This window comes from Triturus cristatus, chromosome 3_1 (assembly GCF_964204655.1).
Source record: "Triturus cristatus chromosome 3_1, aTriCri1.1, whole genome shotgun sequence".
Lineage (NCBI taxonomy): Eukaryota > Metazoa > Chordata > Amphibia > Caudata > Salamandridae > Triturus > Triturus cristatus.
Window position 1 is genome coordinate 965,104,172 of NC_140583.1, and position 17,047 is coordinate 965,121,218.

Here is a 17,047-nt window from a genome sequence, read left to right on the forward strand (position 1 = left end):
TATATGGAAAAAATGTCTGCACATTACATTTCTCCCACTTAAAAAGTGTTGCATTTACAAACAGCAGGCAACTTGCATCCAGTGGCCTGTAGACATGATGCCATAAATGGAGCCATTTAAAAAAAAAAAAAATAGCAGGAATTTAAAGTGAAGAAACATGCTTCTTAAGCTATTAAGATTTAATTGACTCAAGTGAAAGTGGAGAAAAACATTGACTCAATGTTTCTTATAAATATTTGTATCCATTTTCTCCCATTTGAAAAATGCAATAGTATTTTTCAGTTATAATACTGGCAAATGGGCAAAAGAGGTCTGCTGTTTGTAAATGTAATACTTTGTAATGTGATACCATTAACATGAAGAGTTAACTTAATCATTAAGTTAACTCTTCATTTTAATGTTCTCCCCTTTAAAAGTGCCCAGAATTTTGTTCTCATGCTCCAATATTGAGTTGACAAGGATTTTAATTTAACATTTATTCAGTTCTTCACCTCTGTGCCCCGAGTCATAAATCTCACTCCAGTACTGCTCATTATCAGGCCCTGCTAATTGCAGCCTGAAGATAATAATGTAAAATAAACACAGCCTTCCCTTGACTTTAAAAGGAAAATGTGACCCTGTGCTTATTTAAAAATGAACTCAAGGCTGTTAGCTACTCTGAAGGTGTCTGTGAGATATCAGTAGCTCACGATTGACTGGTTGGAGACACCCAATTTGAAGTGTAGGTGTTTGTGTCTATGATTCAATCACCAAGTCTGGCTCCTAGGCTTGACTAACGCTAGAACCATTATGTCTCTGGTCCAAGATTAGCATATACAGCTGAGGGAGATTCACTTTATCGCTTCAGTGGAACAGATTATTTGGGTGAGTGGTGTTAATTCATGTGATTCTTCTGGAAAATATGCCGGCTTATTTTGAGTTGTATGCCTCAATCTAGAGTAAAGACATAGGTAGTCTCACACTTCGCTTTGAATTGTGTCAGTGTCAGAAACTTTCTGTCTAAGTATAGATAATCTACTTAAACAATGCCTGCCTTATGAAGCGTAGTGTTAACTCTGCTCTCACTTGTGATCGGTAACAGGGTTATTTGTTAGTAGTATAAAGGGTGAGTACAAGAATTGTGTGATGAGCCTCTCTCCCATGCGACCCCAGGTTCAACAGATTGTGGCCCAAGTTTGAATCACAACCCTAGGTCATGGCAAGTCGACCGGTAGTAGTAAAGCCAGAGGCACCTTCTCAGTTTGTTCTTACTCTGGTACGAGATGTGGGAGATGTTGATCAGTAGGGTACCAGCTCCAGGCATATTGGCATTGTGTTACGAGGTAGTATGCAGCTCCAGGCATATTGGCATTGTGTTACGAGGTAGTATGCTTCTGGGTCTTATATGGTAGGATTAGCATTTCCAAGCAAATCCTCGGCTGCCTCCCTGCCAGATGAGTGTAATCAAATGTCTTCAAGATGTTTTGGGAAATCACTTATTAAGAGGAATGGGAATATTGGTAAACAGATCTAAAAATCTTGGAAGAATAATCATCCTTTTGAGCACAATTATGATTATTTTTCATATTTGAAACCATTGAGACTGCCAAGGGTGTCCTTTTGCGAATCTTGGAGCCGAGCTATTACAAAAAAACAAAATTTAAGGTTATCTGGGCTATGTTTTCAATCTGGCGTAAAATTCGCCATAAATGTGCAATTCCAAATATAAATTTCTGTACCCCGCTCTCGGCTGCCCGATTATTGCCAGCTATTTTTCAAGATCGGGTTGTCTACAGGTGGCAGTCGTTAGGGCTGGTGGTAATTAGTGACTTGAGCTTGGATGGACAAATGGCCCCCTTCTCTTTTTTGAAGGGGCGGTACTCTCTTAAAACTCATGATTTTTTAAAATATTTACAGATCAGGAGCTTTATAGTTAAAAAACAGCACCATATGCCAAGTCTTTTTGTTAAAAGTACTTTATTTGAAATGATCCGAAGAAGGGCTAGAATTGGATGTTTGTATCAATATTTGATATCTAATCTCCCTGATGATTTGGTATTACAAAATATTAAGTGAGAGGGTAAACTTGGTAAAGTTGGACTGGATATCAGCTTGTCATTGGAGTTAGCAAACTATGCCCTAATTCCTGGGAGCCTCCGTACTCAGAGCTACATGGCACTATTCGATTTGTATTACACTCCGGCCAAAATCTCAAAATGGGGAGGCTGCAAGGGTAATTCTTGTGCTAGGTGTGGGCTCCAGGCGGCCAATGATACCCACATGTTTTATTTTTGTCCAAAGCTAGCGGGCTTTCTATCTGATGTTGAGCATTTCATTAATGCTAGCTTAAGCATTCCCCTTAATATTTCTTTAGAGATGGTGATGCTTGGTTGTGATTCAGCTGAAAGGACAAGACATCTGTCAGCTTTTCTGTTTATAACAATGTCTTTAATACGGCTCTGTATCACATCACAATGGCTTAGTCCAGAAGCCCCAACATTTTTTAATTGGAGATCACGGATATCAGCCCTCTATAGTCTTGAATCTGCAATCTATTCGAGACATGGTAGAAGGAGGTCTGAGCTGGGACATAAAATTTGGGCTCCTGTTTGGGAGTGGCTGGAGGTGTAGATTAATGTATGACCCCGGTCCCCCCCCCCCCCTTTTTTTTTTCTTCTCTCTGGCTTAATTCATGGATGTCCTTTTCTCTTTTTTTCCCCTTTTTTTTTCTCCCTGTTCTAAATGTTATATAAGGTATAGTCTTTTGCTGAACCATTGAATAGGTGTATGCAATGTTATCTATGTTGACCATATATGCCGTGTCTTCCCTTTCTGTTTTCTGTATCTGTACTGTTGGCAAGCAATAAAAGAATAAAAAAAAAATAAATAAAAAAAACCATTGATAATCATTGCTGGCAAGGGATTATGGTTACCAAAAACTAATCATTCATGTGATTTACCCAATTCCAATTGTAACCATTTTTATGTACATTGTGCATGGATCTAGTCACGACGCTTGCAATTTAACCCAAAATTCTGGATCTATGAGGAATAATACAAGCAATTTGGAGAAGGGCTTATAAATGTGGTGAGGAGCGTAATAAATATCAGTCTTGTTAGCTCCCACAAAACCTAGACATAGCTGCCTAGAAGACATGGCATTTATAATGAGGAGGATGAGGCTGCCAGAGACAAAGATTTTTTGTCCCATAGTGTTCCATGTTTTAGACTCTCAGTTGGAGGGGCCCATGAGCAAGGCATTTGAGTTCAAATCTGCGGCGCACGCTTGAACCAACAACTTTTTCAGTAAAGGGGTCTGGACAAGACCATCAGATCATACAGGGTAGGTCTGTGAGATCTAGCTATTTTCTGTGGACTACCAAGGCTGAGATGTTTTTTTTCTAAAGCAGCCAAGACCAGTTCTAATAATGCCTTGCTAAAAGGTAGCAGAGGCTGGCAGAAGGCTGCACGATCTCCTAATAAAGAATAAAGTGCCCGCTTGAGGAGTGGGACAGAGAGTAAGAGAGCCATCTTAAAGAGATTTAGTTAAGCTAGCCAGAAAGCCTCGTCCTGCAGGATCAGTCAATGGAATTGAAAACTCCGCCTTTCATGTCAGAATCTGCTCTGCCAAGGAGGAAGCGCCTAGTTTTGTAGAATGATGTCAAAATTATGAATGATCCTAGGAGTGAGACGGTTCTCAAGGAAAAGAGAATTTCCACTTCATATGGAACTTTCTGAGCTTTTTGTGGGAAGATCTCTTGGGAGAATGTTCCCTGTTGGGGTGAAAATTGTTTTGCCTCTCACTCCATGATAGACTTCAGGTGCATTGAGGATGAAGCTGGGGGGTGGTGGTCGGATCAACACAACATGCATGTGTCATGTGGGTCTGACAATATCTTCTTGCAGCATCTGTGACAGAATTTAAACCTTGAAACCTTAGGATACACAGGGCCGGACTGGCCGTAGCGGGCACCGGGCAATCCCCCGGTGCACAGCTCGGGTGGGGGCTGGTTTTGGGCCCATGGGGGCCGTTTTTGTTACAGGGCTGTTTGATCGGCCCTGTAACAAAATCGGTCGAAAACCGGCCCTGGCAAAGAGCTCGGTGGCACCCCGAAGCCCCAGGGGGCCGGCCGAGCACTTTGCCAGGGCCGGTTTTGGTTCCCAGTCCGGCCCTGAGGATACAGTTGACCGAGTCGCTGTCGAAAAGCAAAATAATTTCATAAGTGAATCCCCAAGAAGGGCTCCCAAACACATCTGATGAGGGGCAGAAAAACAAGAATCTATGCCAACACACTGGCTGGTACCTTATATACCCAGTTGGCAAGACCACCCCCATCTACCCACCCACCAGGGATGTGGCATCAAGGCCACATGGCACCACCTGGAGATTCTAGACCGCTATAACTTGGGGGGTGGGGGTGGGGGTGGGGGGTGTAGAGGTTTCTGAATCCAGTCTGTCACCTGGAGGATATTCATAAGGTGAGGAATCTGCAACACGATGAGTCCATCAGGAGAAAATCTCCATTTGCAAGGAGGAAAACTAAAAAGAACAGGCAAATGGAGGAACCATAGGCCATAACAGAAAAAGAAACCTATATACAAATTCCAGCAAAAAAGTTTTTTCATAGACTGTCTGGTCAACCTCACAGAGGCTGGAGCCTCTTAGGGAGGGTTCCAGAGCACACTCAAGTCAAACTTGCCTTTTATAGCCACAACAATACCCTGCCTGCACTTCGGCAAAACAAAATAATAAAACAATAAAAAATCAAAGTAGTGTCATTCCTAGCCAAAGAAATACCCTTGGGTTCCAGAATTTGACCAATAGACTGAGTTAGAAAGGGAACTCAGTGTCCCCTGGAGAAGCATGGAGTAAGATTTGAGGTGCCTTTGCTCTGCCCCCATCCAACAAGTTAGAATTCAAAGTGACCCTACAGACACCCATGGGTAACTCCTCGACATGCTAGATATGTTAGCGGATTTCACAAATTTTAAATTCTGTGCTTTAACAAAAAGAATAAGACACAAATGGAACATTTTACTGTGTTTATCAATATGAAGTCTTGTTAGCTAGACATGAGGAAGGACGAGCCCGATTGGTATATCACATTTTACTGCATGGCGAACTCATGGACTATTTCAAGGGGGTCTGTGATCACTCCACCCGTCTCATCCATCAACTCCGGGACTAGCCTATTGGCCCTTTCCTTCTTGTCCAGCCAGGCCAGGAGATTACCAGCTTTATCCCCCCATTTATACACCCTACCATCTCTCTCCCTCCCCCAGGTCCTAGCCCTGTCAGTGGCAACATCTCTATATTCGTCTCTTTTTAATTGTAGAAGGTGAGTTGTTTCTGGACACATTTCCTCAATGGGACAGTCCTCGAGACGGAGGATCTCATCCTCTATATCTTCAAGATCTTTTTGTTTTTCCTTTTTAACTCCTGCGATCAGTGAGAGAGCCTGTCCTTTAATTACCGATTTGAACGCCTCCCACAATATTTGGGGGGGGGAGGGGGCGGGAGTCGAACGAGCCCTGATTCTCCTGAAAATAGTGATCTATGGCGAGCAAAAGCCCTTGGCGGACCAAGGGGTTGCGGAGGAACCAGGGGCTGATGGGCGCGATCGTACCCACCCGTGCATTTCCCAGGACCAATATCGTGGAGTGGTCAGATATACCCCGCGCCAAATGTGGAATCTCACGAATGTGCGTTGTTTGAGACTCTGGGGTTAGGAGGTAGTCAATGAGAGAGAAGCTGTGTTGCACCCCCGAGAAATAAGTATGTTGGATGCTGCTGGGGTGAAGCGACCTCCACACATCCGAGAGGCCAAGGGCCTCCAGGAAGTCCGGGAGCCAGCGGGACGAGGGGCCGATGTCATGCGGGGTGATGATCCAGGGAGCTAGAGGCAACCGCATTGAAATTCCCTCCCACTAGTAAGAGACCCTCAGGAAGTGAGAGCAGCTGGGTCCCCAGATCAGTGAAGGTTTGCTTCTGCAGTCCGGGTGGGACATAAACCGCCATTAAGGATAAGTGTGTTACCCTCCCACTGCCCCATAACTGCGGCGCATCTGCCCCAGTCGTCAGCGCGCGTTGATTGTGTGGAGAAGGGAAAGAAGTTTTTAATCAGGATACCCACCCTCCTGGACCCTGAAGTGAAACCAGAGTGGGCTACCAATCTATATCCCCATCTATTTAGTGCTTTACATGTATTACCAACCAGGTGTGTCTCCTGGAGGAAGACCACCTCTGGGGAATGGCGCCTGAGGTACTGGAGGACTAAGGTGCGCTTCACCTCATCACCAAGCTCATTAACGTTCCAGCTCAATAGTGAAAAACTCTTATCCCACTGCGTAGCCATAGAAACTGTCAAGTATGGTCGTGCCTGTGAACGCCCTCATGTTCGGTGCTGCAGATTGAACCTTACCAAACGCCCCCCCCCCCTCCCTGCTCCCCTGCACACTGGGTCTAAAACTACCCATTAAATCAACTTTGCAGAGTGCCTGTCGCCCAACCCAAAATCTAAAGGTAGCTAAATGAAGGGAAAGGTACTCCATCCCCCCTCCCAACCACTATTCTCGAAACAAACAGGAGTTAGTTTCCGTGCGGGACAGTCACCCTTGTCTCTGAGGTCAGGAAAAAATTATATGCCTCGGCCAGCCAATGTACCTCCGGGCAGTCGGGGCGCCCACATGTCTCTCTCGAGTCAGCCCTGGACACAAGGCAGCTAGTACACAAGGTCATCCGGTAAGATCTACTCCAAGGTCAAAGTTCCACATCAGTGTAGGGTCAGCGGGCCTTATGTTCCTTCACATCTCTCCATCCCTCCCGCCATTCCGCCACATCCTCAGAGCAATTGAAAAACCAGGTCTTTCCATCTGCCTCAACCCGCAACCGAGGCGGGAAGAGCACGGCATACTTCAGGCCTTTTTCTCTGAGCCTTCTTGTAACAGCAAGGAAGAATCGCCTCTGTTTCTGCATGGCCTGAGTAAAGTCTGGGAAGAAAGAGATAGTTGCGTTTTCATATTTGAGTGGTGGTGCCGCCCTGGCGCTCTGTAGGATTACATCCCGGTCCCCGAGATTAAGCAGCCTGGCCAGTAAGGGACGAGGAGGGGCCCCGGGCACCCCCCTGGGACCCTATGGGCCCGCTCCACCACAAAAAACTTTGACAGTCCCTTGGGGCGTAGATGTTTAAGCATGAGGTCCTTGACAAATAGGTCAGGCGCCTGCCCTTCCACTTTCTCTGGCACTCCAATAATCAGCATGTTGTTATGCCTGGTATGTCCCTCATAATCATCTAGCTTGTCCTCTGTGTATTTTCTGAAGATTTTCAAGTCTTTGATTTCAGTTTGGAGCTGCGAGACATCTTCAACCAGGCTAGTAGAGGTCATCTGAAGTTGTTGGACCTTCTCACTCATTTTGGTAATGTCTGCCCTCATGAGAGTCATTTCCACTGTGATCGCGTCTGTTCCCTGTTACATAGACATTCTCACTCCGGCTATCGCCTCCATGACATCCTTCAAGGTGAGCTCGAAGGGGCCGCTCTCTGGTCCACCAGTCAGCACTTCCCGAGAGAGGAGCTCGGGAACAGCCACCTTTGGGAAGGCGTATTTGTCCAACCTACTGTGTTGCGTCTGCTTGGTGCCTTTTCCACTCATGGTGCTTACGAGTCCGGACTCCTCGCCCCCCAATCCATTCCTGGATCACACAGGTCAAAACTCAGGCTATTGTTACCTTGGGTGGCACCTGATCGCCTGTCACTCCCAGGGCGGTAGCCGGAAGACACGGCACACCGCCTCCCGCCTCTATATTGCAGCAGTCCCAGCGGCCACCAGGAGCTAAGGTCTGCACCACCGCTGTCGTTCTTCGCTCAACGAGGGGGACAACAATCCTCGATGGGGGGGTGGAGGGGTTGGCAGAGGGCTTCCGCCCCCAACCCACAGCAACTGTAGCGTGAAGTCTTATGCAGATGTGGGCCGCCGTCGTGAAGGGGACGGGGACACCAGGCCCCACCCTCAGCACGTCAGCCACTCAGGAGCCTGCACCCATCTGGACGCCAAACAGTTGCGGAGAGTCGGGTGCTCCACCGGGCTAGATCTCATTCACTCACCGCATGCCAGTCAGGTGCTGTTGCGGGCCGCAGTGTGCACATGGTCCGAGTCCTCCACCAAACATGGAGATCTGTTTGCGCCGCCAAAGGTCCGCACCCACCGCCTCCAGCAGTAATTCAGGGCTATTGGACTCACCGCAGTGCAGGCCCCAGGGGCGGGACCCTCCGCTCAGCAAGGGGCAGCCAGAGCCGTGGGTCAGTCGGGGTGGGCCGCGCCGCCAGTAAGGGATATGCAATGGGCCCCACAGTTGTAATCGGACACTGGATGGGGGCCCCGATGTACCCAGGTCCCCCAGGATCTCCGATGGGGAATACGCCACCGATGTGACACTCCCGGTGCCACTCCTCCAGGGCCAGGCCTCACTCCCAGATATTGCGGAATGTCCCTGCCGCACGCACACCCGCCTTCTTGGGCTCCGGCGGCACTACAGGGTCCGGTCTCTCACTCCGGGTAGGCCACAGAAACTCGGAGCCTCTCACTCGCTCCGTGTCGTCCCGGCGGAGTCAGCGACCGGCCCAGTTAAGTCCGGTACACAGCGGGCAACTGTCCCCGTATTCGGGGGTCGGATATGTGTGGAGGATGATGTGGTTTGGGGCCGGGTGAGACGGAGCTGCTCCTTTAGGCAGCCATTTCGCGTCAGCGCGAAGCCACGCCCCCCTTTCCCCCGCCCCCAAGTCTCATTTTCAAGTTGAATTGTGATTGGTTAGCTGCTTGTGTTGCACAACCCAACTGGGCATATAAAGTTCCACTTGAAGGATCAAATGCTCACTATATGTTGCTAAATTGGGGTCTTCATACTTGTCTATGGTTACATAAAAAAGCAGTAGATTACTGCTGATGATAAACTGATGCTGCTTTCTTTACTTTTAACATGAGAAGAAGTTTCTGAAATGTCCTATATATGAGGTGAAAGACTAGCCTAGACCTGCCTAGCTGGGGGTGTTGAATGAATAGGATTTTGTGGTGACTGACAAGCGTAAGAGAATGTTGAAGGGTCAGTTAGAAAAACAGTGAGTCATTGGATGGATGCAAGAGGGTGAATGCAATCTAAAGCATGGAGATGACACGGTTGAAGAAGTGGGAGTGCTTCATGCAATTGTTAAAAGAGATAGACAAAAAGAAATTAACAAATAATGGTAAAAATTAAATCAATGATGAGAAAGAACTGATTTCTTGTGATTATGATGAGGACAGGTTTTTAAATGATTTGTTGAATTCTAGACCAGTGCAGGAGCTAGGAGCCACATAGCTAAATCTTGCTTTACAAGCATCCGTTGACAGTGTACTTACTAGTGAGTTTCCTGATGTACTACCTAGTACTATTGCAGTGCTGGTGCCAGCCCGAGAGAGTCAGAAGAAATTGAAATTGTTAGACTTAAACCATAATTTTGAGAAATTATCAATGGTACAATAAATGATGAAAGTATACTGACATACAGTGAAGAAGAATGGAGATATTTGCATAAGGAAGTAGGAAGACATGCATGATGCATACGACAAGCTTGAATAACTGCCGGATGAGCTTTGCGTCGATTCGTATAAAATGACATTGTGCAGAAATTACAGAACGGAACTGAGTGACAATGAAATACGGAAAATGGAATGTGTCAGTTTGAGAATAAATGTAAGAGAATTAATACAACTTATAAATAAGGGTTGGGAGAATTTGAAAGGGTGTAGAGAAAGCTGGTTGAAAAAAAGGAGGAGACCAAAACAAAATGGAAGAGGAAAAAGAAACTAGAGTGAGTGATTCAGAGTATGAAGTGGTTGTGGAATACCCAATGAGAGAAGTGTATATGGAGGTGCACATACCGTGGACAAGGTCTCATCTCCTGGCAATTACAAAAAACTTTCGGAAGTTTAGAGAAGAAACCAGACAAGTCGGATACAGAAGCATAGAGAATTGTGGCAATCTCAAAGCTTTTTTGGTTGATTTGAAGACATTGTTTGAGATTATTATTTCTAAAGATTTGTGGTTGGAGTGTAATGCAATTGCAAGTTGGCTAGATGAAGAACCACCTATTATGTGTAATTATAAAATAGTGATGAACAGTTAAAGGGTAACAAAAATACAAAAATAAATTGGTAGAAATGAGAGTGACACAAAAGCCTTACGTAGCTGGTGATGTGAATGGCCACACAAAACTATTTTTGAATGCTACAGGTGCTACCCTCTCCACGGTGAGACCGATGGAGGTTCCAAATCTACCCCTCTCGAGAAAATAAGTTGCAGGATCAGTATTAAATTTGCCTTCAAATTTATGACACAAAGAGAAAGAAGAAGTTTGGGATTTTACCGAAAAATAAACTGATTAATAAAAAGTGCAGTCAATGGAAATCAAAGTAAAATCAAATGCAGTGTTTCCTCATACACCTTAGTAACAGCTTACTCAAGAAGCAGAGGAGGGAATGGCATTTGTTTATGAGAAAATGACTGAGCAAGGCATTTTAAAAGAAGTGCTAGGATGGCTTTGCAACTCCCTGGTCACTGGAAATTAAAAATCCAATGTAAAGTGAAGAACAGTTCAGGTCTGTTGTCCTGTGGTACTGAATCCTGCTGTCATTTTCTTTCCAGATTCCTGCTGAAGCAGAGTGCTTCACTATTATCGATTTGTGTCAAGCGCTTTTCTCCATCCCACTTCACAAGAATAGCCAGTAACTCTTTGCATTCACATATTTAAAAAGAGTAATGTTCTGGTGTCGAACCCCACAGGGGTAAAATGAGAGTCCATCGATTTTCTCCTGAAATCTAAAGAAAGATCTAGAGAGTTTGCACATTCACTGTAACTCAGTCCTGGCGCAATACATTGAAGACCTGATGATTACATCCAAAACAAAAGATTGCAAGCTTGACACAATTACAATGTTGAACAACCTCATAAAGCATGGTCATAAAGTTTCCCTGACAAAATTGCAATACTGTCCAAAAGAAGTTCTTTATATAGGTCATAAAAAAGAGTGAAGAAAGTGTCTGCAGAACGTACCGCTGTGATTCTGAAAATGAATCCACCAACGGCATAAAAAGAAGGGAGGAAGGTTTTGGGAACAGTGGACTACTGTCGTTAGTGGATCCCAAACGTTTCCCTGGTTGCAAAGACTTTACAGAGGATTACTAATTGTAATACTAGTTATTCGGTGCTTTTGGACAATGAATGCATGAATCCCTACCTGGAGCTCGGACAGTCTTTGTACGGCATCCACTCTTGGAATGCATGATTATGAAAAATTACTTTATTCTGCCATGAGAGAGAAGGGAGCTCACTTTCAGTACTTATTCAGCAACACAAAGGAGCAAAGCAGCCTGTGGCTTAGTTTTCAGGTACATTAGAATCTGTGGGCACCGCACTTCCAGGCTGTTTAAAAAGCTTTGCCATACCTGCCTTGCCATAAAGCACAGTGAAGTGATCGTGATGGGTTATACTCTTATTGTGTTAGTAACTCATTCAGTTGAAATTTTGCTGACTGTCTCAAACTCTGCATTTGACAAAATGCTAATAGACAAATTATGCAGGCAATTCTTGCAACTGAGAATGTCTCTAACAAACACTACAATAACCCAAATCCCACCACACTCTTGCCAGTTCATTGTGAAGATTTCGATGAGGAAGACAATGACTGTGACCATGATTGTATCAATGTTACAGAGTCGTGCACTAAACCAAACCTGATATTGAAGATGAACTTGAATTGGATAATTGTATTTTGTTTGTAGGTGTTTCTTGTCTGAGAAACCACTAATGTATTCTGAGAGCAGCAGATGCAGTTTGCACAACTGCTTACATTGTTGAAGCATCATACTTGTGTAATGTAATCTCAACACAAGTTGTGGAATTGATTGCTTTTATGAGAGCATGCTGTGTAGCCAATAGATGGAGTGTTACAATTTATATAGGTAGAAACTATTGCTTTGGAGTGGTCAATTACTTTGGACTGCTATGGTCACAAAGGGGTTTCTTAATCTCCTCTGGTAGTCCTTTTAGACATAGGCCAAGAATTCTGGCTCTGTTAATTAAATAAATGCCCTTAATATGCTCAAGGAATCTGCTGTTGTAAAATGTGCAGCATATGAGAGCGGAGATGACATTGTTTCTTGCCAAATGATTTGTTGAAGTTGCAAAATACTATGTTCTTTTACATAGTATATTGGAACCACAAGAAGAATGTAACTCTGAAAAAGAAAGTGTAAATTGTCTCTTCTTTTATACAATTCAAACTCAGAAGAGCTGAGAATTTGACCGAATGTGTCTAAAAAAAATATTAAATATTTAGACAGGGGGCTGGCTTTCTAAATTCTTTAAGTAACATTTTAGTATAATAAAGTTTATTATGTTCAACCAGTGAAAGACCAGAAAAGCGATGCAAGCCAGAATTTTTTTCTCACCCTTATTTAAGTAAGCTCCCAAGATACCGACTTTAGAGATGCAAAATATATGCTTTATGGAACAAATTACAGACCTTTAATGCAATATATTGTGAAAAACACTTTTGTTAAAAGTTTATTTATTCCCAAAATAAACCCTTAAAGATAAGCATAGCCTAGAAATTGTTTCAGAAATAATAATGTTATTGTGATTGGAACCTAAATATGCGTGGTCAAAAAAGGCAGTTGAACTGAGAGTTGTGAAACCCATATGGTCTTAAACCTATTGAAAAAAAAATTGGTTGTGTATACCTCAATTTTTAAAATGAAAAACAATCCTAAGATATAAGAATCTTGATAGGTTTTCTTTAATCAAGTTTATTTAATTTCATTATTTTCAGTGGGTATTTTAATACATTCAATCAACCCAGAAACAGACGTTGTTATTCAAGTGTTCCAATGCTTAAACTTATATTTATGTTCTTTATCATTTCATGTCTGCAAACATTGATACGCCTCCTATTGAGGGATTTGACATCACTGGCTGTGAAAACATAATTCCTAAAGCAAACAACACAGGTCAGTTTCTAAAAGTAAACAGTAGAAAAACATCAACTTACTTTCTATTCCTTCTCCTGGCTCTGTTGTAGGCTTCCAGACCTTCGGTTAGTGTCCTCAACTTCTCGGGCTCCACCTGAGTGAAGGTATTAACACCAAACCACATTACCCAGACCTGCAATTATTAAACACTACTTTAACATGCCTTATGGACATGCAGGTGATTTATTTTAGTGGGATCAGCTTTTAATGTTTCAAATAACACCCCTCTTTACCAACTGTTTCTAAACAAAGAAGTTATGAATTTGTCTAGTAGCATCATAACAGAACTGAAGAAGCACTACTGAAATGGACTGTTGACCACATTCTAAATATATGCCCTACCCAAATGCTCTTAGGACCATATATATGCAGCCGATACATAAAGAACTGGACTGCTGTGCCATTACAAATACCATGAGTTAACAAATCGGCTTATTGCTTGTGCAATGGCATTCATGAGTCTGCTGCACAAATGAAAAAATATCAAACAAAATGAGCTAGAAGGATGGTGGAATTTTACATTCTCGTTGGATACGGCTGTTGTTACGTAGTGAAGTTAGTATATAGACATGTAGGCCATGATTAAAATAACCCTTTAGCTTCTGTATCCGATGGCTACCAACCCAAAGGATGTACCGCAAAAAAACCTGCTACTTAACACTAGAATATTTTATTGTAAACATTGTTTTGAACTGAACAAGAATGATGCTTGATGTTTTTTTCTGTGATTTGCGAATATTATAATGACTTCTGAATCAATACCATAAATGTACCTACCTAGATAAGTGGGGCTGCTTCGAATGGAGCCCTGCTTGTTATGCACTGGAGCCTGATTCTGCTGGTTGGATTCCTCTGCTGAAAATTAGATCTTCAGGCTAAGACACTCTGAATAATACTCTTCAATTTGAATCAGTATTAGGAGTTGTGTGGGAAAGCCTGCACTATTTTATCCAGACATTTTTAAACCAGTTAAATCTGAAAGATGGTGGCTAAGCACCAAATGTGCTTTGACAGTAAACTTTGAATTTTCTTTTGGTAGAAAGTTTTATTTTTTATTTCCACCATTATTGTTCAAGTGTAGCATGACGGCAGGTACAACAGTACATAATTGGCCTTAGTTTAGATAACAAGAAAAGGTAGCATTAGGGCCAATAATTGCCATAACCAGTTAACATGGCACCAGTGATTAAAAATGAAAACTGTGAGACTGACTAATACATGAAACCGTGTAACAAAGCGATCAGTGTTAGGTTCACAAACTAATACGTGCTGTAGTCGAACTTATATTCATCTACCGTAGATTTGTCAAAGAAGAACTTTTAGTAATAAATCAGGACAGCAAAATAGAAAGAAAGGAAAGAAAGAAAGAAAAAAAGCGAGGAGAGAGGGATATCTTGGAGTTTGGACATTGTAACAGGCCAAGTTCTAAGTCAGACTGGTCCTTGTTGGAATGGCTAAGGGAACAAAGGTGGGTTCCTTATTGTGCTGTTGTAGAAGAATTGATCTAGGTAGATTACGGAAGCTTGTTTTTCTGAAGATCGACAACTAAGGCGCCCCACAACTTTCTTGAATATGAGAGATAGTGAGCTTTCAGGAAACCTGTATTGTCGGCAGTTCTAATGGAACATATCCGAGCCCACCAAGGGTGAAAGGAAAGATTTGGAGAACTCTTCTATTCAGACATTATCAGTTTGGTTTCTTTATCAGCATAAGATCAATCAGTTGAAGGTCTGTGGGGGACAATTTAGGAATCTCAGGAGAAGCATAGATGTCCAAGAGAGCGGCTGTAGCATTAGAGGAAATTCAGAAAAATTTTTGTAGTTTATTTTGAATTTGGTGCCACAAGGGTCTGAAACGTTTACAACTAAACAAAATATGTGCACTGTCTCCAGGTTCAAGACTGCAATTCCAGTCATAGATTTTAATCCGAAAGCCCAAACCTATGGAGTTTCAATGGGGTCCAATAGGCAATGAGTAGCATCCAGAATCTCATTTGTGATAAGGCAGGGGTAATCTTTTTTTAAAAGGAGAATGTCATGCCAGATCTATGGACAAGCAGAAGCAGGAGTATCCCCCTCAGAGTGTGTTCTACTGATTAAATTCCATGAGTCTATACTATTCTGTGTAAGGCGTGGTTTAGCAGACAAACAAGTTATATATTCTAGATGCAGCGTAACATAATTTAAGGAACTTCCCCAATAGTAATGATAGATCGGGAATAGGTAGGACAGCAAGTTTCTGGATAATAGCTTTAGGTTTCAGAAAGTTATAGAAATCTAAATTAAAGAGATTATGTTTACATTTAAGTCAGAAAATGAGAGGGGATTGGAAATGGTTTCTAAATCTTTGATTAGAATGATTCCCTTTGAGCCCAACACTCCCAGAGGATCGCATTACACTTCTATTGTGACATGTCTGTTATACCAGAGGCATGCATGGTCCGGTTCAGGCATTTTCTCTAATATTCTTTCATCTATCATACATAAGGTATCAATTGTATCTGCCAGAATAGCGAGTGAGTGATTCATATTAAGCTGAAAAATATCATGCAGTGGGATTAGTGAGCATAAAAGGAAATGGGCTCATGGTGGTTAGGGGTAGGTTTTAGTTAGGCATTTTTTGGTTTATTCGACGCATGGCTCTGGACAGATGTGTATATTCGTACTATGTACTGTATAACTGGCGGGGGGCTGTTGATTACTCCTCAGGGATTCTGCTGATAAATATTGTGTGCAGATTTGTGGGTGTCTGTACAAAAACTCAATAAAGTGCGTGTAAAAGGAAATGGGGTGGTAGAGTACTTTCTGTAGGAAGCCAACATGGCACTCATTATCTGAAGAAAACCACAAAGCCCCCTATCTGGATGCAAAAGCCAAATTACATCTACGGTAAACTGGAAATTTAAGTCCCACTGCCTCCTTCCCCAGCCTAAGTTTTCAAAGGGAAATCCTGCCTTTCTTATTTTTTATTTTTCCAGAGGCTATCAGTATTGTGTTTATGTTTTTGAAGAAACTGTTTGAAAATTTGAGTGGTAGCATGCTGAGTGGGAAACTAATTATTAGTGTTGCCATCATGCGAATGGTTTCCAACCAGTAGATCTGTAACTTTAGAGATAGTTTTATTCCATTTAGTTATAGTGTCTCTTTAATATATTTTCCAAACCAAATTCCAAGATATTTTAATGTCTTGTCATGCCATTTCATGCCAGAACCTCACACAAGTGAGGGGAGGCAATGGACATTAAGAGGGAATACGTCAGTTTTTTCTCTATTAAGAGTACTAAATACACCCACATAATTCTCTATGACCTCCAGAGGCAGGGAATTGCCTCTTCTTTGAAAATCTGCACATAATCTGAATATGCATCAACATTTTGCCCTTCAGATTTTAAAGGAATCCCTTTAATCTTATTTTTAGACCTTATCTCTAGAAGAAGGGGTTTGACTGCTAAGAGAAATAAAAGTGGTGATAGAGGGCATCCCTGTGTAGTGCCTTGTTTTTGGGTGAAAGACTTTGATAAGGACCCATTTATCCTTACCAAAGCCTATGGATTAGATTAGAGAGCTAGAATCATCCTAAATCAAATCTGTGTAGGGTAGTTTTCAAAAAGGTCCATGAAACTCTGTCAAATGCTTTTTTAATGTCCAGTCCTGCCGCAGCATGGGTGAGTTAAGTGATTTGGCCCTCTCTAGGGCATGACAAAAGGTTCTGATGATGTCACATGCCCTTCTTCCTTCAAGAAACCCTGATTGAGCAGGATGGATTAACTGATTAACGACTCTTTCCAGAGTGCGCAAGGATTTTGGCATATAAGAACAAGTTACTTACCTTCGGTAACGATGTATCTGTAAGAAACATTAGTTAGTTAGATTCCTCACCTTAGAATATCCCCAGGCGTCAGACTGGATCCGGAAGATTTTTCGTCAGCAATACCCCTTGCGCGCCGCTAGGCGTCGTCTGCGGCTCCGCGTCCGTCGTCGGCGTCGTGCGCCGGAATGACGT

At 42.9% G+C, this 17,047-nt stretch overlaps 1 protein-coding gene across 3 annotated transcripts in view; it reads right to left on the bottom strand.

The window, feature by feature from the left end:
- Positions 1–17,047, bottom strand: part of MBD5 (methyl-CpG binding domain protein 5) — a 375,507-nt gene that overhangs the window by 61,421 nt on the left and 297,039 nt on the right. For 2 of the 3 annotated variants that reach the window (XM_085645611.1, XM_085645612.1), the window contains one exon: positions 13,066–13,178. In XM_085645611.1, the coding sequence (XP_085501737.1) occupies positions 13,066–13,178 (113 nt within the window). The remainder of the gene's footprint in view (positions 1–13,065; positions 13,179–17,047) is intronic. The other variant, XM_085645613.1, reaches the window with a different exon arrangement.